Source organism: Eumetopias jubatus, unplaced genomic scaffold (assembly GCF_037043125.1).
Source record: "Eumetopias jubatus isolate StellerSeaLion01/CBP00866 unplaced genomic scaffold, mEumJub1_p1.0 scaffold_14, whole genome shotgun sequence".
NCBI lineage: Eukaryota > Metazoa > Chordata > Mammalia > Carnivora > Otariidae > Eumetopias > Eumetopias jubatus.
In genome coordinates, this window is record NW_028274820.1 from 62822241 (window position 1) to 62845231 (window position 22991).

General features: G+C 49.3%; 1 protein-coding gene across 5 annotated transcripts in view; it reads right to left on the reverse strand.

Annotated features, from left to right (window-relative positions):
* Positions 1–22991, reverse strand: part of NOD1 (nucleotide binding oligomerization domain containing 1) — a 63266-nt gene that overhangs the window by 30043 nt on the left and 10232 nt on the right. For 3 of the 5 annotated variants that reach the window (XM_088018301.1, XM_088018298.1, XM_088018300.1), the window contains exons 2-7: positions 12858–13087; positions 10962–11273; positions 9667–9841; positions 5849–7673; positions 2907–2990; positions 484–567 (exon numbers count right to left, since the gene is read on the reverse strand). In XM_088018301.1, coding sequence (XP_087874427.1) covers positions 484–567; positions 2907–2990; positions 5849–7673; positions 9667–9841; positions 10962–11162 — 2369 coding nt within the window. In that variant the 5' untranslated portion in view covers positions 11163–11273; positions 12858–13087. Of the gene's footprint in view, positions 1–483; positions 568–2906; positions 2991–5848; positions 7674–9666; positions 9842–10961; positions 11274–12857; positions 13088–13880; positions 13970–22991 lie in introns of those variants that run through there. The other 2 variants (XM_088018299.1, XM_028119357.2) reach the window with 2 other exon arrangements.

Below are 22991 nucleotides of genomic sequence, written 5' to 3' on the forward strand. Positions count from 1 at the left end.
GCTCTTCCTGGCAACCAGATGGGTGTCATGTCTGAATGTTTGTGTCCCCCCAAAATCCATATGCTGAAACTCTAACCCCTCAGGTGATGGTATTAGGAGGCAGGGCCCTTGGAGGTGATTAGATCGTGAGGGTGGAGCTGTCGTGAATGAGATCAGTGATTTATAAGAGCCCCTTCCCCCCCACCACCGAGCTCCCTTGCCTCCTTTTCCACCATGTGAGGACCCAGCAGAAAGGCCCTGTCCATGAACCAGAAGCCAGACCCTCCCCTGGCCCTGCGGAAACTCAAGCCTCCCCCTTAGGCCATGATTCCTCTGTGCAGACAGCTTACCTTCCACACACAGGTCTCACTTGACCAGTATGGCTCTGGGCAAGCAGAAGGCTTTAGGGCGAGTGCTCTTTATGGTGACATTTATACTGTTTGCATAATGAAGGGGTGACCACAGAGGCTACTGAATAACCTGCCACGCCTACCCCCCACTTACTTCAGGTGTGTGAGGCCTTTGCACTCGTCCAGGATTCTGGCGATGTACCTGGCTCCAACGTCAGTGATCTGGTTGTTGTATAGGCTTCGAGAGAAAGCACAGCATGAGACTTTAGGATCCCAACCTCAGCTTTTTTTTTTTTTTTTAAGTATAGTTGACACAGTGTTACATTAGTTTCAGGTGTACAACATAGTGAATCCACAAGTTTGTAAGTTATGCTATGTTCACTACAAGTGTAGCTATCATCTGTCACCATAGGATGCTCTTACAATATCACTGACCAGGGGAACCCTCCTACACTGTTGGTGGGAATGCAAGCTGGTGCAGCCACTCTGGAAAACACTATGGAGGTTCCTCAAAAAAGTGGAAAATAGAGCTATCCTAAGACCCAGCAATTGCACTACTGGGTATTTACCCCGAAGATACAAATGTAGTGATTCGAAGGGGCACCTGCACCCCAATATTTATAGCAGCAATGTCCACAATAATCAAACTGTGGAAAGAGCCCAGATGTCCATCGACAGATGAATGGATAAAGAAGATGTGGTATATATACACAATGGAATATTATGCAGCCATCACAAAATGAAATCTTGCCGTTTGCAACAACGTGGATGGAACTAGAGGGTATTATGCTGAGCGAAATAAGTCAGGCAGAGAAAGACAAGTATCATATGACCTCACTAGTATGTGGAATTTAAGAAACTAAACAGAGGAGCATAGGGGAAGGGAGGGAAAAAATAAAACAAGACAGAATCAGAGAGGGAGACGAACCATAAGAGACTCTTAATCACAGGAAACAAACTGAGGGCTGCTGGAGGGGAGAGGGGTGGGGGGATGGGGTGGCTGGGTGATGGGCATTAAAGCATGTGAGGTAATGAGCACTGGGTACTACATAAGGCTGATGAATCACTGACCTCTACCTCTGAAACCAATAATACATTATATTATATATATATGTTAATTAATTGAATTTAAATTAAAATATTTCTATTGAAAAACAAAACAATATCATTAACTATATTCCTTACTCTGTGCTTTTTATTCCTGTGTCCCAGTGTCATCTTAATGACCATTTTTAAAATGGGTATGTGCTGGCTGCCGATTTCTAAAGTCTGGGCTGAAAGGAGAGAGGAAGGACACACGGAGAGCAGTCTGGAGCTCCGGGGTCTCGCAGGCCGGGTTCAGAGCCAGCTCTGCCACGGGCCCGGCCTCTGCTCAGCATCTGTAATAAGGAGCAGCAATCACGGCTCCCCCACAGGGGCATCAGGACAATTGCGTGTGATCACCCCAAGGCTGCGTGCGCAACCGGCGGCACGTGATGGGTATTGTTCGATTGAGGTTACAAGCAGCATCTTGAGGGGAAAATGTTTGAGTGTTGGAACCTCCTCACTGCTCCCTGTTAGTCATTTTACCCCCGACACCAATTCAGCAAGAAGGCAGAGAGAAGCTGAAGGTGGTAACTAGACGGGTTTCAAGTGTCCCTCAGTCACACACAGCTCCCGAGCCGAACGGCAGCCTGCGATCGTGTGCTTCCAGGGCCTCGCTCCACCGCGGAGGGAGGGGGGGCCCAGGGGCTGCCGACAGGCTGCAGCTCAGTCAGCAGAGGCCACCAGCGCTCACACTCCAACTCCCAGAGGCTCTGAAAACCCAAAGCTTTTCACAACCATTCTGGCCCCTGATGTGGCGCCATTCGTGGTCTTTATCCTAATTGCTTTGACTATTCATACATTTTGCTGCAGAAATATTAAAGTATTTGAAACCAAGGTGAATGCCCTTGACCTCACTGGTCATTATCATCACAATACAGCACGTACACTGAATTCTGATTGGTGTCTGGCCCTCAGGGCTCTGGATGAGAGATCATGGGCCCACAGTGGTGAATCTAATGCGTAAACAGTATCTAGCATTTATGAAACATAGCCCCAGGGGTGCCTGGGTGGCTCGCTGGTTAAGCATCCGACTCTTGATTTCGGCTCGGGTCATGATCTCAGGGTCCTGGGCTCGAGCCCTATGTCGGGCTCCACTCTCAGTGGGGAGTCTGCTTAAGATTCTCTCTCTCCCTCTGCCCCTCCCTCCACTCAGCTCAGTCTCCCTCAAATAAATAAATCTTAAAAAAAAAAAAAAAAATCCCCAGCTATTCCCTCAGCAGCCCCCAACCACCACCCGTCAAACACTTGCCTATGTTAAGATCCCAATACACAAGTGAAAAGGCTGCAGCTCTGCCACATTTCCTGACTTGCTCAAAGAGTGGGCTGCTGGTCGAGCCAAGAGCAGGACCCAGGACTCCCGGCTCCCCGTTCGGGACCTTCCTGGTGCCTCGGCCATCATCCCAACCGTCCAGCGACCCACACGAATGGCAGTTCCCCACTCCTCTGTTTTATTGCTATATCCCTGGCCTGGCACTGTTCAGGAATACATACCCTAAGAAGGTCAGAATTTTGTATTTGGTCAGCTCTTCATATAGCACCTTTACCCCGCTGTCTGTGATCTGGTTTACACTGAGTCTGAAACGAAACAGCAAAGAAAGTTACAAATCATGGCAGCTGCTCACTATGAAGCAGCATCAATGCCACAAGGACCCAGGAGCCTGTAGGTCCTGAAGTTTCTCCCCCTCTTCCCCCCCCCCCACTAGAAACACCCCCTGAGAGGGTGGCCAGAGCAGTCAGCCAAATAGCTCCTAAAAAGCCCAGTTGTCGTGGGGCCGACAGACCCACCCAGAACCCGCCGGTCAGCAGGCACGGCACAGCCCCGACCCAACAGGAGGGCTAGAGGGACACATAAAGGACACGGGAGGCCAGCCAGCTCTGACATCTGTCATTTGTGGGTGGCCTCGTGTCAGCCAGGCCCTCTCTGTGGTTCTCATTGCATAGCAGGGGCTGTGGGATTTGGAACCGCGCGGAGCTGCTTCTAGTGATGAAAAGCTGGACGAGGGAACGCTCCCCCGTCTTGCAAGTGGGGCCAGAGATAGTGTGTGTCCTGCAAAAGGCAGAAAATAGAGAACGGTCTCAGCCACTATGCCGACAGCCTCCCCATCCACAGAGGGGGCAGGAAAAGAGAGCCTTCAGGATGATGGTGGTCTCCTGCACAAGGACCAGCCACGCACTGGAATTGTTCTGCACAATCCCCATACTAACAGGATATCTTGATGTGGCTAAAATGTGAAATGCTTTTACTACCAAGTAATCTGTATAACAAACTACCCTGATTTTTTCAACCCTCCACCCCATTATTTAGGTGAGGCTGAAGGACACAGTAAGGCTCTGGGATGGATGAGAATGATCTATCAGGGGTGGGTGAGATAATAATCCAAGCGTCAGCAAACTTCTCTCTAAAAGGCCAGAGAGCAAATATTTTAGGGTCTGAGGGCTGTGTGGTCTCTATTGCAACTACTTGACTCTGTAGTGTGAAGCAGCTGATATGTAAACAAATGGGTGTGGCTGTGTTCCAATAAAACTTTATTTACAAACACAAGCCCTGGGCCAACCTGGGCCCACAAGCTGACCTCTGTAATAAATGAAAGGCTGGGGCGCCTGGGTGGCTCAGTTGGCTAAGCGACTGCCTTCAGCTCAGGTCATGATCCTGGAGTCCTGGGATCGAGTCCCGCGTCGGGCTCCCTGCTCAGCAGGGAGTCTGCTTCTCCCTCTGACCCTCCCCCATCTCATGTGCTCTCTCTCTCTTTCTCTCTCTTTCAAATAAATAAATAAATAAATCTTTAAAAAAAAATAAATGAAAGGCTGAACAAGTAAAAGTTAGATTTTCAGGCCACATCAAAATGATCAGGTCCGATACTCAGGACCCCTCCTCCCATGGTGCCCACTTTGGTGCTGGGGCACAGGGCGTACACACACTGCATGGCCGCCTCAGGGTGGTAGAGGCTACTAGTCACATCCAGTATCTGTGCTTCCTTAGAAGGAGAATCCTCCATTTCTTTAACTGGGCACATGGGATTAAGTTCTGCCCTGGGAAATCTAAGCAGAAGTCTCATTAGCAATAGCTGAGAAGTCTTCTTAAAAGAATGAGGTTTGTCCTTCTCTGCCCTTTCTTCTTCCTGGTGGCTGGAATGTCAACTGAATGGCTGGAAATGAGCAGCCATCTTGGGCCAAGAGGTGGAAATCAGGTAGTGAGGGTAGCAGGGCCACTGCAAAGCAGAAGAGAGCCTGGGCTCCTGAGGGTCATGGAGGCACCATAGCAGCCCTGAACTGCCCTCCTCTGGACTTTTCCATGGGAGACAAGCTTGTAACCTATCTAAGCTTTCACTAACTCTCAGTCAAAATTAACCCTAACTGATGGTCTCAAGAAGCTCAAAATGCTTCTCTGGAGTTGCCCATTTCCTCCTGCTCTCTCCTTTACTGGTGTGGAGGAAAATGTCACCCAAGGACAGCCGCCTGGGGCAGGAGCACCACCTTGGTGTGCCCCATCTCGTGAGATGAGCACTGGGGGCCTGGAGTGTGAGTGCACCCCAGGCTGAGAGCACAGAGAGCAGTCCAGGGCAGCCTTGGGCTCCCTGCACCCCACCATCCCCCACATAATGTACACTGTGGCACTGGTGTTACAGGCACCCAGGATCCATTCCAAATCCCCTCTGCTCCTCAGAAATGCATGAGCCAAGTTATGAGAACTGAAACCCTCACAGAGATTTACAAGGTGTATTTTATAGAGGAAATGCTAACAGAAGAAAGCAGACTGGCCTCTCTTTCCTCTAAACCATCAAACAGGAAACCCCTCAAGAGTCAGCACTCTGTACTAGGATCCCTGGCAGCTCAAGGCTGCTGGCTTTGATCACGGAAAGTAATTGAGGCCGAAAAGCACACAGAGTCTGCTTTTTCTGCAATCACAAAAGCTCCCACGTGCCAGAAACCGTTCACGGGCCATCTCTGAGCCTCCCACGAATCTCAAAAGGTTGGTTCTTTATGATTCTGGTTCCATCGTGGCCCTGCCGTGTGCCCTCGAGAACATCTCTGTGCCTCCACTTCCTCATTTGCCAAATGAAGACAAGAGTGCCTACCATATATAGGGTGGAAGATTCACTCACGTAAAATCTGAAATGCACTTCACCCGTTCTCAATAAATGCGGGCTGTTACTACTGTAACTGCTAGGATACCAGCAACTCCCTTAGCCAGACGAGAAATCAGAGAGGTTAAGCAACTCATTCAAGGACACCCAGCCGGGGCCTCCTGCCACAGAAGCTGTGCTCCTTGCCCTCTACCATCCTGAAACAGAACAGGTCCGGGTGTTCCAGGACCAGTGGTCATGAGTGCCAGGGTAAGTCAGGAGCTCCTACGCCTCGAGGCACGTCCTGGTGTCTCCTGAGCCTGGCCCGCCCTGGCCCCACTGGCTGCTCCCTGTGCCCAGCATCCTTACCTGATGACGGTGAGGCGGCTGAAGCAGGGCTGCAGCTCCTGCACGCCGTAGTCGTTGAGATTGTTGTTGTCTAGGTCAAGGGCAAGCCGCTTGCGGAAGTGGTGCAGGACGAAGGAGAGGGCGCTGCAGTCGGCCGAGCACGCATTGCAGTAGGTCAGCTTGAGGTAGTTAGCGCAGATGCCCTTGGCCGCCAGCCGCCCCACCTTCTCGCTCTGGGTCTCGTAGATGCAGCGCAGCATCCAGAGGAAGGTGGGCATGGCCTGTACCTGGTTGAAGCCCCCCGACTGCACTCGGGGCAGGTTCTTCAGGTGGGTCTGCAGGCTGGCCAACAGGTGTGCCCACAGGGCCTTGCGCTTTCTCCGCAGGGCTGCGGCGGGCACCAGGTGCTGCAGGAGTTTCTGCTTGGCCTTGGACAACAGCCCGCACAGGAAGAGGTTAGTGAACTGAAAGTGATCCTTGTTCTTGAAGGGGTCCTCCCCTGCCAGGCCACTGCCCTTCAGGCACTGGAAGGGGAGAAAGGAGGGGTAGCAGGACTGGCCTCCTGCCCCCCCAGGAGGTGCCCACTCCTGGAAGAACCTGAGCAGCTGCTGAGTGCCCACCTTGTCGTCCATGACGAGAAAGAAGGCGGTAAAGAAGGCCTGGAGGGTGAGGTGGAAGAACTCATAGGACTGCTGGTCGCCGCCCAGGCCCTGCTCCGGCACAGCCCGCAGGAAGCCCAGCTGCAGCTCCGCCTCCTGCATCTCAGCCGCCTGCACCTCCTCCGGGCCAAAGACAAAGAGGTTCTTCTCCATGCCCCAGTGGGCCACCTGCCCCAACGAGCGCAGGGCGCCGTGGCCGGCGCGGAACGTCTCGGTCTGGCTGCGCGTGTTCCGCTGCACCAGGCTGGTGGGCTGAGTCCTGTTCAGGTGGACCTCGGTCACAAGCAGGAAGACATCAGTCAGGGTCACCGTGCAGTCGGGCAGCTGCGCAGAGCCCTCCCAAACACTGCTGAAGTGCTGGAAACAGCGGAAGATGATCCAGCAGAAGAGGGGCACGGCACACAGGCTGCAGAGGTTGGGGTTGGCCTCCAGCTGGGCCAGCAGGCGCTCCCGCACCACGCGGTCGGGGAACACCTTCTGCGTGTAGGCGCGCAGGTGGCTGGGGGCGAAGCCCCGCAGAAGCACCTTCTTGCGGAGGAGCTGACGCGGGATCTCGATGCCTGTGCGGGCCGTGAGCAGCTTGCAGGCCCCCTTGAGCAGCTTCCCGCTGAGCAGGTTGGCCAGCAGGAGCAGTGGGTGGGCGGGCTCCCAGGGGGAGCAGGTGTCTGGCGCACTGCTCAGGTCGAAGTCCGAGTGCAGCTCGTCCAGGCCGTCGAAGGTGAAGAGGGCCGTCTGGGGGAAGCGCAGCAGGAAGGCGAACACCTCGTCGGGGTCCTGCTCTGGGTAGCAGTAATGCTTGAAGAGCAGGTCCCGCAGGCACAGCGTGTCGCCCTCCTTGAAGCAGCTGAACACTCGGCAGCGGAAGTGGAAGAAGAACTTGAACTCGGCGTCCAGCAGCCCCGCGGCCCACAGGCTCTGCAGCCGCTGCAGCAGCATGGACTTGCCCACGCCCGCGTCCCCGCAGATGAAGATGGTCTCGCCCTGCTCGCTGAGGACGCCGGTGCAGTGGTCCAGGAGGCAGGCCAGGCTGCCCAGTGGGCCCAGGCTCTCGTTCCTGAAGCCCACCAGCTCCACGATGGTGTCGGTGTACATCTCCTCCAGCAGCAGCTCCTCCTTCTGCGCGTAGCACAGCACGAACTTGGAGTCATGGCCCAGCTGCTGTCGCAGCTTCTCCGTGTACCTGCTCACTAGAGGGTGGGGGACGGAGGACAGCCAGGTCCCAGGGAAACGCTTTTTAAAGAAGTGTATGTATTTATTTAAGGCATCTCTACACCCAGCGTGGAGCTCCAACTCACCACCCCCAAGATCAAGGGCCACGGGCTCCCGGGACTGAGCTGCCCAGGAGCTGGAAACTTGTATTGTTGGGGAAGAAATTGCCCTAAACTTTCTTTTGCTTATCACATGGCTCTGAAAACAACGGGAAGTCTCAAAACTAAATGCCAAAACTTTGAGCAAGAAGATACACCATTCGACATTAATCTGGATTACAAACGAGCTGTGCCAAAGCATAAAAAGAGAGTAAACGAAGATAAAAACCTTGTTCAACAGCACAGAGCACACCAGCCCCAGGCCCCCAGCCCACACCTGGGGGTCACTGACTTAGCACCTGCCCCCAGGGGAGCAGACAGGGTAACATGCTCACATGGGCCTGGAGCTCAGCAAACCTGAGCTAGAGGCGGGGCTTACACCGAGAGGGAGGTGGTCCTTCCCCAGACAAAGGCTGTTCCATAAATTCCTTTAAAATACTTTCGGGATTTTAATTATAATTCAGTTAACAAAAATGAGACACACATGCCCATTTCCAAATTCATCTATAACCTCTTCCCCATCAACTCAGTCCAACTTGGTTGTCTGCTTAAAATTTGTGAATTTTACTTCTTACATCTTTTCAGTAGGCATAATTTATATACCACAAATTCACATATTTTACAATAGGCATTGTGGACTATTCAATAACTTTTAGTAAATTTACGAAGTTATGCAAACATCACTATAATCCAGTTCTAAAACCTCTCCATCATAAGCCCACTTCTAGCCAATCTCTGTCCCTGGCCCTAAGCAACTGCCAATCTTTCTGTCTCTATTAATTTGCCTTTTCTGGACATTTCATATAAATAGAATCACACAAGATGGAATCTTTCACATCTGGCTTTGTAGAGTGACTTATACTTTAAAAGCTACTGAAGTAGTTGGCTAAAGGAACCAGCGGAGACGTCTTTTTGAAAGAATGATCACGGGCAGGAACATTTTCCTTTGCTCCCGGAGAAGGAAGCAGACTGAACTGGGAAGGGGCAGGAAAAGTAAGAAGCCAACAGCGGCCACAGCAGAGCTGGGCCCTGACCCTGCTCGTTGGCCTGGTTTCCCCCAAACACCCCTGATTGTCTGGGACACTGTCCTCTGTTTCTGTGTTCAAGGTCACACTGGATTCTTTAAACATCAGAGTTGGGGACCTTTGCTGGTATACTGCCAGCAAGTATCTCAAACTAGAGAGCACTCAGACATGGAAAGAAGGCTCCCCGGCGCCCAGACCAGATCATGGCCCCAGTTACGTGCGCTCATAGCAGCCTGGACTCCTTTCGTCCTGGTCACCACGTGCCATCACACATTCCTGCGACCATTTGCTATTGGGCCTCCCGCACTGGCCTCCGAGCTCCCTGAGAGCCGGAACCATATCCGGTCTGCTCCCCATCGTACCCCTGGCATCCAGCACCATGCCTTGGCACATAGTAGGGACACCATCAATACTCGTTAAACGAATTGATTAGCTAATGCAGTCCCACTGTGCTTGGGAAATCAGGACTGGCCACTAGGGGAGATAGCAGAATAGTTTGCCTAGGAGAAAATCTGGAATGATTTTTAAAAGGAAAAAAATGCAACCTTGAATTTGTGCAACCATTAAAATGTCTATATGTGTCTGAATGGGAAGCAAGCAGGAAGTCAGAAGAGAGGCCCTTCCCACACTTTCACAGGCCTCTTTATAAGTCAGACTAGCTATATGTGGTCAGTTCAGCCCTGGGGGCGGCCCTTGGATGACGGTGAACATAGCACTGGGCCTACTGCCTGAGGTGGAGGGCCACAGTGGGCCACACATTCATGCCCTGCTGAGCCCACATGCCATAGCATTTCCAAACCCCAGGGCTTTGCTGGGCGTCTGCAGTCCTCCCCGGGGCGGACTCATACCTGGGTCGGTGTTGACGACAACTTTGCTCTGAACGAGCTCGGAGGGGGAGAAGCCAGTCTCCGACAGCCAAGGCCTGAGATCCACATAAGCATCTGCGAGTCGCTGGAGCACGTAGAGGAAGAACTCGGACACCTCCTCGCCCTTGCTCTGTACCAGGTCCAGAATTTTGCGGACCTGGTGGCGGCATAAGCATGACGGGTGGTGAGCTAGTGCCTGGGGAGTCCTACCAGAAAAACTCACATGCAGGGCTCCAAGCTCCTACGACAGCCTGGAGCTTGACCGTCCACCCGGCAGTGTGAGATGCTACCTGTTGAAGACCTAGTATCTGTGAAGGGGACCCCGCCCCCGACCCCGTAGTAAGAAATTAAACCACACAGCTCTAAGAAGCCGGGAGGCTTCCATGAACCTCAAAGTGAAAAGGTCAGACTCAAAAACGAGAGCTGTGCCCACCCCTGGAATCCTCCCTGTGTCTCCTGTCCGTCTGAAGCTCACGCTGCTGTTGGCCAGGAACGAGTGTTGCTGGGACAAAGTTACGGCACAGGCGGCATGAGGCGGGTGCTGGGCCACACAGCAAGGGGCTCACAGGGCCCCATCTAAGTTATACCCTAAAAAAGGCTTTTTGTATTATTAAAAATGCAGGGCGGGGGGAACCACACAAGTCAGCTACTATCTCCCCCCCACCCCCAGAAATCCTCTGGTTTCCCCGGAGCCTGGCACAATCCCATTATAAACAAGTTCTGTCACGCTTCCAACCAAAGAGGTTTGGGTCTTGCCAATTCTATTTTTCAGGAGAGGACACAAAGCTGAAAGGAAATTAAGGGCCGTTAGGACTTCCCACAGTGGAGGGTGGAAAAGTCTTTACTGTGGCCCCAGCCTGGGATGCATTTGCTCCTAAAGTGGAGAAAGGCCATTCTCTAGAGTCTCACCCAGTGGTGAGCAGCTGTCTGGAGGTTAAAGGCACTGAATGAACATCACTGCTAGTGTTCGATGGTCATTTCCTTCCCCCCACACCCCCCCGTCAAAAGTGGATTGAAAACAACTGGCTTGGAAAGCAATACACGTAGCAAGGAGGGCAGTGAGGTAAGCAGAGTCTGCTCTCCCCACAAACACAGAAGTAAAATACGTAATTGTGTCATAAGCTGATAACCCAAGTGTTTCTGTCCTATAAATGACGCCAACGGGAAATCCCACCAATGTGCCAAACGCCCAGAGGTCCTCACTCAGGTCACTGGGAGAGGCCCCTTTCAGCGACCGAGACACACAGCCCGTCAACGCCAGCCCCTGTCACTGGCACCTTGTCGGGCTGCGTGGGGCAGGCACACACGATCTCCGCATCTTCAGAAGAGAAGTATTCGTTCTTCAGCAAGTTGTCCACCAGACACTGAGTGTTGCGGATGTGAGTGACCAGAAGTTCCCGGTTGATTTTCAACAATTTAATATGGGAGTGAGACTCTGATGGGATTATCCCCATCTCACTCTGTCCCTGCTTTTCCATGGCTAAAGGAGCAAGCGACTACTTTGCCCAAATTCATCTTTGGCTACATGTGTCTTCCTGGCAGGAGGGCAATCAGGATCCAGGGCGCCTGCCTCTCTCTCTGTGCCGCCCCTGAAGAGACAAACGAAATCACCAATGAAGCAAAAGCTATGGGAAATATCCCTCCCCTTCTCTTTGGTCCTGGAATTTCTGTACTTCAGCAGGAGGAGTCATGCTTAAGATGGTGATATGAGGGGCGCCGGCATGGCTCAGTCAGTTAAGCATGGGACTCTTCACTTTGGCTCAGGTCATGATCCCACAGTCGTGAGATTGAGCCCCATTTCGGGCTCTGCGCTTGCGATAGAGTCTGCTTGAGATTCTCTCTCTCCCTCTCCCTCTGCCCCTCCCCCTCTCAAAAAAATTAATGAAAAAATAAATGAAAAAAAAAGATGGTGATCTGAGATATATTAAAGAAAAAATCATAATTGAATTGTTTCTGCTTGTGGGTCACATGCCTAGGGAGGGTGACCAGAGGTAGACAACCTTTTGTATAGCAAAACTTCTTATCTTTTAAATAATAATAATAATAAAAGCGTGCCTCAATCCCAGCCTGCGATAGAGATAAAAGGTATATTATGTTCCATAAAAAGGAAGTGGGAGCATCCAGAATTGGGAGCAAAGGAACCATGATTGGTTGTGGGGGGTGTTGAGGGTTGGTGGGAGAGAAGGTCTGAGCCCAAAATGGCCCAAGGAGGGAGACAGCCAGCATGAAGTCTCCTCTGGCAGCCAGAGCCCAAGAACCTGGGAACAGGGATGTTGCCATCACTCTTGCCCGTTTCGGGTTGTTCTGTAGCCCTGCTGCACCACTGCTCCAGCGATCCTCACACCTCCAGCAAAGTCTGCCATATACCAAGCACCGTGGGGAACGAAGGAGGAATAATGGCCATGTGTGGAGTGACACACGACACCCCTTAGCGGGGCAGAGGGAGGGCAGGAGGGAAGGGGACTTGGACTTCCAAGTGGCAGATGACCAGGAAAAGCCATCTCCCTGGAAATCCTTGAAAATCTCATGTACCTGCTGAACTTCCTATCTGGGTAGAAACGGGGACCCAAGCCGTTTTATTTGTGTATTAAAAACTCATTTGGGTTCATCTGCCCTACCCCCAAATTGCACTGATTCCCTTTCTTGTCCCAAAAGACCCTTCCACTTCTCCACTCATCCTTGTATATATAAATTGGGTCACTGTCTTGGAAGTAGAAGGCCTTGAACAGGCCACTTAGTGCCTCATCAAGGTAGGAAAACTCACATTCCAGAGAGATAGTGCTTAAACTTTTTCGTTGAGCCCCGCCGCCCCCAAAATGATAGACTTCTAAACCCTGTCAGTGTCATTACTGTAGCTCTTATAAGCCCACATCTGTTAACAGTCAAGTCCAGCGGTTCTGGATTTCCGCCCCCAAGTCACAGATGAGTCTCCTGGTCTTTACACACATCCATTTTTCCTTCTTTTATCTATCAATTTCCTAAACTTTGCAAGCCTTACCGAGATTTCTCAATGGAACCCCACACAACAACTTTCCTTTTATAACCTGAGTGACTGAGCAAGAGATAGCACAATTTAACTTTCTAAGCAGCGGGAGGGCGGGACACCCTTACTGAAAAGAACTTTCAGTGATGGAAATGACGGTTAGTTACTACTGTACTAGATGTATACTTGCCCCTTAGATGTTAATTCAGCCTTTTCCACTGTGGTCAACTGTATGACCAATTTTCGGATCCACGGCTTAGAAAACTGGTTCCCTGAAGGGATACCGGTGGGTAATATTAAATTAAATTAGGGGTTAATGATACTTTTTTAAGTTTCTGGCATTATTCTTTGAAGTAAATCAAAATACTTTAAAACAACTTCCTCTTCTGAAATCTTCAGTTTTCAATTTCTTCCCGGAATCTGCAAAATCAAAAAAAAAAAAAAAGACAGGTTTCTTTGAAAATACTATTGTAATGAATGGTGAACGAACAAATGAAATTGATGACGGGATAGTTTTAAATCCAGAACTCTAGGACATTGAAGTCTTCTCTGTACCTTCTTCCTTCAGGACAATGTTTTCTAAATGTCATTCGGGCAACATATTCACTTATATATATCTATTTTTGGTTATAACTGAGTCCTAGCTGTACTTTATTTGCTTAACTTTGTGCTTTAGATGGACTGTTTTATTTATTTAGTTTTTCATTTGTTTTAGTTCTAGTATAGTTAACACACAGTGTTATATTAACCTCAGATGGACACTCTAGTGATTCCCCTGTGCTCATCACAGCAAGTGCACTCCTTAATCCCCATAAATTGACTATTTTAAAACTCAGATTAATTTTAAAGGAAATATTATATCACCATTATAAATGAAAACTATCATTTCAATAAATAGAAAGTAACACAAAAATAAATTTGCTGGAAATAAAATTATGCTATTGTATTCCACCTCAACAGTCCTGCATGGGAAGATCCGAGGTCTGAGGCCTGTTTGCTCGCAGGAGCATTTGAGGGTGTTAAAGACATAATAGCACAAAAGCGAGAATTTCTTTGCGCTGATCCTTCATCTGCGAGAACTGGAAAGAGAGCTGCCTGCCTACTTCATGAGTCAGCGCTGGGCAGGCGTAGCTGCCGTGCCGGAAGAAGGCTGGGAATGGGTGTTACGTTTCATCTGTTCAGACCTAGTCCACGTCCGTCCCATTTTACTCACAGCTCTTGTCTCTTCTGAGCCTGTGATTTCACACAAAATCAGTGATTTTGCCCCTCAGCCTGCCCATGGTAACCCCGCAGACATCTCCTCTTGCCATCCAAGGCAGAAACTTCCATGCCCTGATATACGGCCACCTAAGCAAAGCAACAAATCACATGTCAGCCAGCGAGCAAGGAGGCTGTTCTGTAATTTCCAAAGCCCCGGTTGGTGGAGATTTAATCAGGTTTGCAGAATGAGCTCAATTCAGTGGGAACTTAAGGTGTGGATGGTAGAAGAGGAAACAGAAGGGGCGCCTGGGTGGCTCAGTTGGTTAAGCGACTGCCTTCGGCTCAGGTCATGATCCTGGAGTCCCGGGATCGAGTCCCGCATTGGGCTCCCTGCTCAGCAGGGAGTCTGCTTCTCCCTGTGACTCTGTGCCCTCTCGTGCTCTCTGTCTCTCATTCTCTCTTTCTCAAATAAATTCTTTAAAAAAAAAAAAAAAAAAGAGGAAACAGAAGGCTGAACCTGGCCTGGTAAACAGAATCCAAGGGTAGACCAAATCTATATCCTGGGGCACTGTAGAGAAATGCACTTCATGGGCATCTGGTAACCAAAATACCAAACCGAACTGGGGATCTCCTGGCTCTCACAGGGGATCCATTACGGTCTTCACCTGGTAAAAGGTGGGTCTGGCTAGTGAAGACGGTCAAGTTGTCACGTCCAGGCAGACAGGAAGAGCAAGGTTGGGCCAGAGTCAGGTTTAGTGAGCTGGACCTGCTCCAGTGGCTGGAGCTCCCCTGCGGCAGTGGCGTAGAGCAGAGAGGACTGCAGGTGGAAATCCTGGTGAGGAAAGGCCACGAAACAACCAAACAAACCCCATTAAGCCAGTGGAGATGGCCAGAAAACAAGACCCATCACAGAATAAAAGAGGAAGATGAAGCAGAGAAATGAAGCAGAAAAGGTCAGGGGAGGGCTGGTCTACCACCTAAAGCCATCTTTCAGACAAAGGCAAGTGGGGGTAGAGCCTATTGGTGGGCAGGGAGCCCCTTGGGAGCTGAGGGGTTACATGGCACCCCCAACCCCTCCTCTTCTTCCGGGTTTTCTGATCTGCCCTCAGAGAGGTTTAGTCCCCAGGTAACCGAATCCCAGGTTCAATCCACCACCTCAGGCTCCTTATGGAGATCTGTGCCTAGGTCCCATCTTGCAATATGATCTTCTGAACTAAATATAAAGTCTGCAGAGCTTCCAAAAAAAGGCTCAGGGAAGCTTCTCTGAAGAAAACAAGAGGGCAGGCATTCGGAGGAAAAAAGTAGAGACAGGAGAGAGAAACTCTGTAAGACTATAGAACAGACTGCTGAATAGAAACAAAATTCAAGCCATGTGTGTAATCTAAGATTTTCTAGTAGCCACAGTAATAAAAGAGAAATGAAATTAATTTTCATAATGCCTTAACCCAGTATATTAAATATCTTATTTCAGTATGTAATCAATACAGAATTAAATGAAATGTCTTACATTCATTTTTTTCATACTAAGGCTCTGACATCCAGTGTGCATTTTATACTTACAGCAGCTCTCGAATTGGACCAGCCCCACTTCAGGTGCTCTACAACCACCTGCAGCCCGCGACTACTGTGTTGGATGGTGTAGATCCAGAGCAACAACTAGAAGCCGGGGTAGGAAGACATCACAGCTCCTGCCCCGTCCCCACCGCCATCTAAAAGACTGATGCCAGGAAGGACTCTGAATTGGCTTTTCAGATTCATTTCTCAGAAAGTCACTGAGGCAGGTAGTTAAAGAGGTGAGATCACAGACAGTTCTGTGAACTCAGAAAGGAAAGAAGTATGGCACCTACTGGTCTATAGTCGGCATATGATTCCTTTCAACTATCAGATAACAAATCCAAGCTTTGCATGCGGAAAAGATTAAAAGAACAATTTTTTGTCAAAGCATTTTTGTCAAAAATGCTACTGATAGTACAGTGAGATAGGGACTTTCGGACACTGTGGGTAGGAATGTATCCTGGTAAAGACCATCTGGGAACCCATTTAACAGTATGTATCAAGAGCCTGTGAAAAGTTCGATTTAGTAACTTCTCATTCTAGAAATCTGCCTTCTGCAAATATTTCCTGTTCTAGAAATCTGCCTTCTGAAAAGATTCAGAGGTTCTGACAATTTTGTGTTTATTTTTTATTTTTATTTTTTTAAGATTTTATTTACTTATTTATTTGAGAGAGAGAGAGAGAGAGAAACAGCATGAGAGGGAAGAGGGTCAGAGGGAGAAGCAGGCTCCCCGTTGAGCCAGGAGCCCAATGCGGGACTCGATCCCAGGACTCCAGGATCATGACCTGAGTTGAAGGCAGTCACTTAACCAACTGCGCCACGCAGGCGCCTTGATTTTTTTTTAAACAAGTTTCTTCTACTTCTGGCTGTGATACAGTAGCTTGTGACTCCTACAGAGGCCAACTGTAGGTGAACTGATCAACAAATTGGGGTACGTTCATACCGTAGAGCACAATTCAATAAGAAATATGAATGAAATACAACATGAACATCACAGCTATTATGCTGCATAAGAGAAACCAGACTGAAAAGAGTATATAATATATGATTCCAATCATATAATTTAGAATTCTGACCCTGAAATCAGAGCAGTGGTTTCCTGGGGTGGTGGGGGGTGGGAAGACAGGAGAAACTGACTGCATAGAGATATAAGAGAAATTTCTGGGGAGATAGAAATACCCTTTATCTTGACTGAAGTGCTATATATAGGTCACATATATGTGGGTATGTGTATAGAAATGAGTTTTTCAGGTAGAAGAAAAATGATCCTAAGACAAAAAATGAGAGCAACAGAAAGGTTAACGTGAGTAAATAGAAATGTGATTTGACCGAACAAAACAACACTAATTAATATCTTGGGGAGTCTAAAATATATACAGAATTAGGGGCACCTGGGTGGCTCAGTCATTAAGTGTCTGCCTTCGGCTCAGGTCATGATCCCAGGGTCCTGGGATCGAGCCCCACGTTGGGCTCCCTGCTCCGCGGGAAGCCTGCTTCTCCCTCTCCCACTCCCCCTGCTTGTGTTCCATCTCTCGCTGTCTCTCTGTCAAATAAATAAATAATACACACACACACACACACACACACACACACACACACACACACACAGAATTAGCATGTGTAACAGTAATAACACAAAAGGTGGAGGAGAATAAATGGACTTAAGGTGTTCTAAGGTCAAAGCACTTTCTGGTGCTAGGCAAAAGTATGACTGTTTTATTTGTTTTTTTTTTAATGTCTCTCTCAAATAAATAAATAAAATCTTAAAGAAAAAAAAGGAAAGAAAAACAAGGGTTTTTGGGTGGCTCAATCGGTTAAGGGTCCAACTCTTGATTTCAGCTCAGGTCATGATCTCAGGGTCGTTAGACGGAGCCCCGCATCTGGCTCCACACACAGCGTGGAGCCTGCATAGGATTCTCTCCCTCCCTCTCCCTCTGCCCCTCCACCACCCCTGTTCTCTCCCTCTCTCTCTCTCAAAAAAAGAAAAACAAATTCTCTCAACAAAGCGGGTTTAGAGGGAACGTATGTCAACATAATAAAGGCCATATGTCAAAAACCCGCAGTGAACGTCACATTCCATGGTGCAAAACTGAGAGCTTTTCCTCTAAGATCAGGAATTTATTTAGAACAAGCACATGGCCACTGCAGGTCCCTGTATTCTCCGGCTGCCCCCGCACTGTCCTTCGCTGGCCAGCCACCAGGAGAAGCTGGAGGGGAAGTAGGTGAGGAGTACTATGAAGCCACTCTTAGAGAGCGCTACTGCAAGGCAGTGCTCAGCCGGGGCACCCTCCCAGCTGAAGAGCACGGTGAAGGTGAGCAGGCCTGCCTGAGAGCAGAGACCTCAGGGTCCTTCACTGGCTCGTTTACACTCCTCAGGCATAAAGGCCACTGTCCCCCTGCCATCAAGGGGCTCACAGACAAGAGAGACGACATCATCAACAGAAACCTAGCGGCACCAGATGCAAGGAAAACGAAATACCTGAAGAATGGGGGAAACAGAGCAAAGACTTCCACCTGAGGTGAACTTGGAACCCCAGAATGGAGGGAGGTCTGCCTTAGGCAGAAGTCTGGGGGAGGCCGGGGAGGCCCGGGGGGCTTAGCAGGGCTCTGTGGCTGACCCAAGGTCAGAATGCCTGTGCGGAGGTCACAGGGGCACGTCGGGGAAAGGATTCACTGAGAAAGGAATCCCACCTGGGGACAGAGCAACCGGGCCTCCTGTGCAGACCTGCTGCCTTTCAGTCCCGGAGTCTTGGGGAGGCCCTTCCCCCACACTCCGTTTCACTTTCTAAAGAGGGATTTTGCCCAGTGCCGCTGCTTTCTTCCTTCTCTACTATCCCCAGGGACCCTGAAAGTCAATGTGCATTCTTTGTAACCGAGATGCTAAGATAAAAAGCACTTTATAAAGCTGTTCATCTCCACAGATGTTCCTTTTTATGTTTTAATAACTTTCCCCAAGTATAAAAGCAATTTATCTGCTCACCGTGGAAACTTCGGGATATGCAAAAAGAAAAAAGAGAGAGAGAGAGAGAAAACCAAATCACCTACACCACTGTTACCATTCTGGAATATTCCCTTTCTGCTTTTCTCTATGTGCAGTTCTGCCTACACTGATCCTTTGCTTGCTGGCCTCACACTGTATACATCTGCTGTACCTTTACCATTATCTTGTGTTTCTAGGTAACCGCCAAGGCCCTCTTTCAAGCTGCAGAAGCTAGTTTCTGACAGACACTTTACTTACTGGGTTTTTATTTTATAAAGGAAAGTAAGAGCCACCTGCCACTCTTTGATCTTTCAAAGCCCCATAACCGAGAAATTCCACGTGCCAAACTGGAGGATCAAAGATGACACCCAGTAGTAGTAACACCCACCCTGGCCTGGGACGGCCTGCCTGCCTGCCTGCACCACCTCAGCAAACCCAGATGCTCCCATCTGCGGCCAGTCGGCAGGACAACCTGCTATCACCGACGGGACCCGTGGAAGGGCCACCAGGGACCGGGCGGGGGAGGGGCGCTGGGAAGACTCCAGGATGCCGGCCTCCTGCGTCCTTCTCCAGAGGTCCGGTGTCAAGCCCTGCGCTGCGTGGTGGCCCCAGCAGGACACAGAAGGACCATCACTAACACTGAATAAGCCCTTTACTGGGGGCCCAGCATCCAGCTAATGCTTTCCACTCAGATACAGTAACACAGGGCTTAGAGGTGGTCTCCGGAGCCAGCCAGCCTCTCTGTGCCTTGGTTTCCTCACAGGGACAGTCCCCACCTCAAAGTATTGCTGTGAGGACTGAGTTCATATTCAAAGTGTCTAGACCAAGCACTGAGTAACTACTCAGTAATGATCACCTGATTTAATCTTCTCTATTATCTCACTCAATTCTTAGGACAACACGAGGTGGCAGAGGTCACTGTTACCGCCGACTTACAAATGAGGCCCACGAGGTTAACTATCTTCCCAGAGTCACAGAGTTTATAATCTGGCAGGACAGATGGGATAGAACAAGAGATTTCAAGCGCAGTGAGCACACCAAATGAGCGATGAAGCCAGAGTGACCGCCTGCAGCTCCCCCGGGGCTTCCGGCGGCAGGTGACCGGGACAAGTGCTTAGAGCCCCTGTCCCTTAGGAGTTGGAACGTGAAACACATGGAGTCCCAGTAACCCCCAGCACACGAGTGCTCGGTCAAGGCAGCCCACTGCTGAGCGACACAGTCTCCTCGGGCACCCAGGGGTGCCACCCCTTATCCTGTGCATCTTTATAATAAACCTCTTTGAACAGAGAGAGCGTCGGGGTTATCTCTGAGTGAGATGGTCAGTTAGACGCTGGCAAACACGTCCACTCTACGCAGAATCACCCAGCAAAGCCGGGGCGCGGAGGTCATCCAGCCCACAGTATAACTGTGAACGTCAACTCCCAGAATGAGTAGACAGAATTTGGCTTCCATCCCAACGGACACAGCCTAGATCAAGAACAGAAACCTCAAGAAAATCCTTTCCCGTCATCTACGCTGGACCCATGATTTCATTCTTTTCTTAGACACCCAGTTGCTGGGAATCATCATTCATCGTGGGCCTGAAAGATAAGAGATTTCAGAATAAATGACATAGCTTTCCACAAATTGGTGTCTCAACACCAAGTAAGATCCCTAACAGAGCTGAGGCCTATTCCCTCAAACATTCCTTAACAATGCAGCAGAGGCCAACTTAGAGTTATGACCCAGAGCGCTCTCAACAGTGAGCTTGGTGGAGTCAGGCCATTCTGCAAGCATTTCTGCTGCGGACACTTGCCACATGGAGACTGGAAAAAAAATACAAACATGAGCAAAATCAAAGCCAGCTTTGCTGGCATCAGGTGCTATGGAATCTGGCCAGGACTCTGAGCCTCTGCACTTACACTGACCCCATCGCTACTTGCCACCACCCTCCCCTGAACCCCTGCTGCCAAGTTCTATTCATTTCTCAAAACGTGAGTTTCCCAAACAGGCTGCTGCTTTCTGGAAACTTGGGAGGCTACAGGAAACAAAAAAGGGCAATGGTTTTATACATAGAGAGGATCAGCATATGGGATATGAGTTAACTGACCATGGGACAGTCTCACAGACTCTCCTGCTTCCTTACAGAACAGCACAGTGATGGAAGGATGGAAGTGGGTGGCTCATTAAATAGTTTGGACTAATGGGGCACCTGGCTGGCTCAGTTGGCAGCGCATGCAACTCCTGATCTCGGGGTTGTGAGTTCAAGCCCCACATTGGGTGTAGAGATTAAATAAAAATAAAATCTTTAGGGCACCTGGGCGGCTCAGTCGTTAATCATCTGCCTTTGGCTCAGGTCATGATCCCGGAGTCCTGGGATCGAGCCCCGCGATGGGCTCCCTGCTCGGCGGGGAACCTGCTTCTCCCTCTGCCCTTCAGCCCTGCTCATGGTCACTCGCTCTCTCTCTCACAGAAATAAATAAATAAATAAATAAATAAATAAATAAATAAATAAATAAAATCTAAAAAATAAACAAATAGTTACCGGGTAGGGTTACACTTCCCTCCCCCGTTGAAGTCCCTTGCTTTGACATGCAACTCCTCTTCCTCCGGCTCTCTGACCAGCTCCTACAAGATGGCGGCTGCTTCATCCGCCCGGGGCCCACAAGTCAGGGCAGTGAGGACTGCCTCCTGCCAGGTTGTGATGGGCACAGTGCGAGCAAGACACGGACCTCTGTTGTTTGAGCTGCTGGGATTTGGGGTTTATCTGTAACCGAGCCCAGCCTGACAGATACCATGCTTTTGGGCAAGAAAAGCATTCAGCACGTTAGGAAACTGAGGCCCAGCGGGTGAAGTGAGTTGTCACAGGCCAGACAGCCGGCTGGAGGCAGGGCAGGAGGCACACCACAGCCCTCACCCTTCCTTCACAAGACGGCAGTTTCTCTAAGACACAACCCCATGACATTGAAGGACCACCTGGAGTAAAGATAAGCCGCTACAATGGTTTTTCAGGTACCATAAAATTGACTCTATTTATTAAAAGTTAAAATAAAACACCATCCTCTGCTTACCTCTGGCTTACAGTCACCTATTAAAAAAATACTAATATATTAAAAAGGGAAAAAGGCACACAAGGAAGTCACGCATACTCTTGACTGGGGCTGGGGCAGCCGCTTCTGCCTGCTGTGGTCCCACATCCTGCCATTCCACCCAGCTCCGGGCCCCAGAACCGCTGCACCTCAGCCCTGGCCACCACCACCATGACTGTCAGGATGGTTGGGTATGAACCATCATCAGTGATGAAAAGGGATGTGACAGAACCGTATGTACTGGCACAGAAAGATCTTCAAGGCACGGCGTCACTTGAGAAATGCAAGTTGCTGAAAGAAATACGGAGTATAACATTTATATAACTTGCCCATATCACCTACCCTAGAAACACACAAAACACTATATATTTTCTACAAGCATACATCTGTAAACATAAATGCAAAGAAAATATCTGGAAGACAACGCACTCTATGAGTAGAGATTACTTCTGGACGGGGAACGAGGGCACCAGGATTGTGTCGTACTTTTATTGGTAATGTTTTAACTTTTCAGAAAAAGAATATATACTTGCGTCATTTAAAGTTACTTTAGAGCCTTATTTTTTTTTAAAGATTTACTTATTCATTTTAGAGAGCGAGCGAGAGAGAGAGCATGCATGCCTGTGGTGGGGAGGGGCACAGGGAGAGGGAGGGAGAAACCCAAGCGGACTCCAAGCTGAGCATGGGTCCTGACCCCATAGCCCTGAGCTCACGACCTGAGTTGAAACCAAGAGTCAGATGCTTAACTAAGCCCCCCAGGAGCCCCACTTTAGAAACTTTTTAATCATCAGGGCATCTTAGGCCATTTTGAGACAGGTCAGCGAAACATTCTCAGCAATCACTTTGTCCTAAGGAACTTTGACTTTCAACTCAAAAAACCCACCCCCCTACCCAAAAAGGCCCCATCCCCATTAAATGAAGTGATGCTTCGTTAAAAACCAAACAAACTCAGATGGGATGCTACGGCTCTTTCTGCACACTTGTAAATAAATGAAATGCTCCTTCTGGTTTGGTGAAATATCACAGTCAAGCTGACAGGTTTGTGGGTGGGAACAGTTTTATTTTGTCTTCAATTTAGTAGGAGGCTGTCCACTCATGGTACTGCCATTAAGTCTGGTTTGAAACAAGGAATCTAAACTGAAAATATCAATCCTCACACAAAAATTACAGAGCAAAAGAATCAACAAAACTGACTTCCGGGTAGATTTTTTTCAATCTTAGGACCTCAAGCAATATCTTATTGAAGAAATACTCCATGATTACTAAATACTTCATTTCCCTTTGTATTTTTCCCTTCCTTTCATGCAGCACAAACCTCTGCACAGTTTAAAACAATATCGGCTCAACTGCTTTCTGTGGAACGTTCTGACCCCGAGTGATGTTTTCATTTTGATGGATGATGCCCAAAGGACCTCAGAGTTTTCCACCCAATATCTGCTCCCCACCCAAAAGGTATCATTACCAATGAAACCATTTTAGATTCTTTCCTCTTTCCAGTCATGAAGGTCTAACCAGCAAACA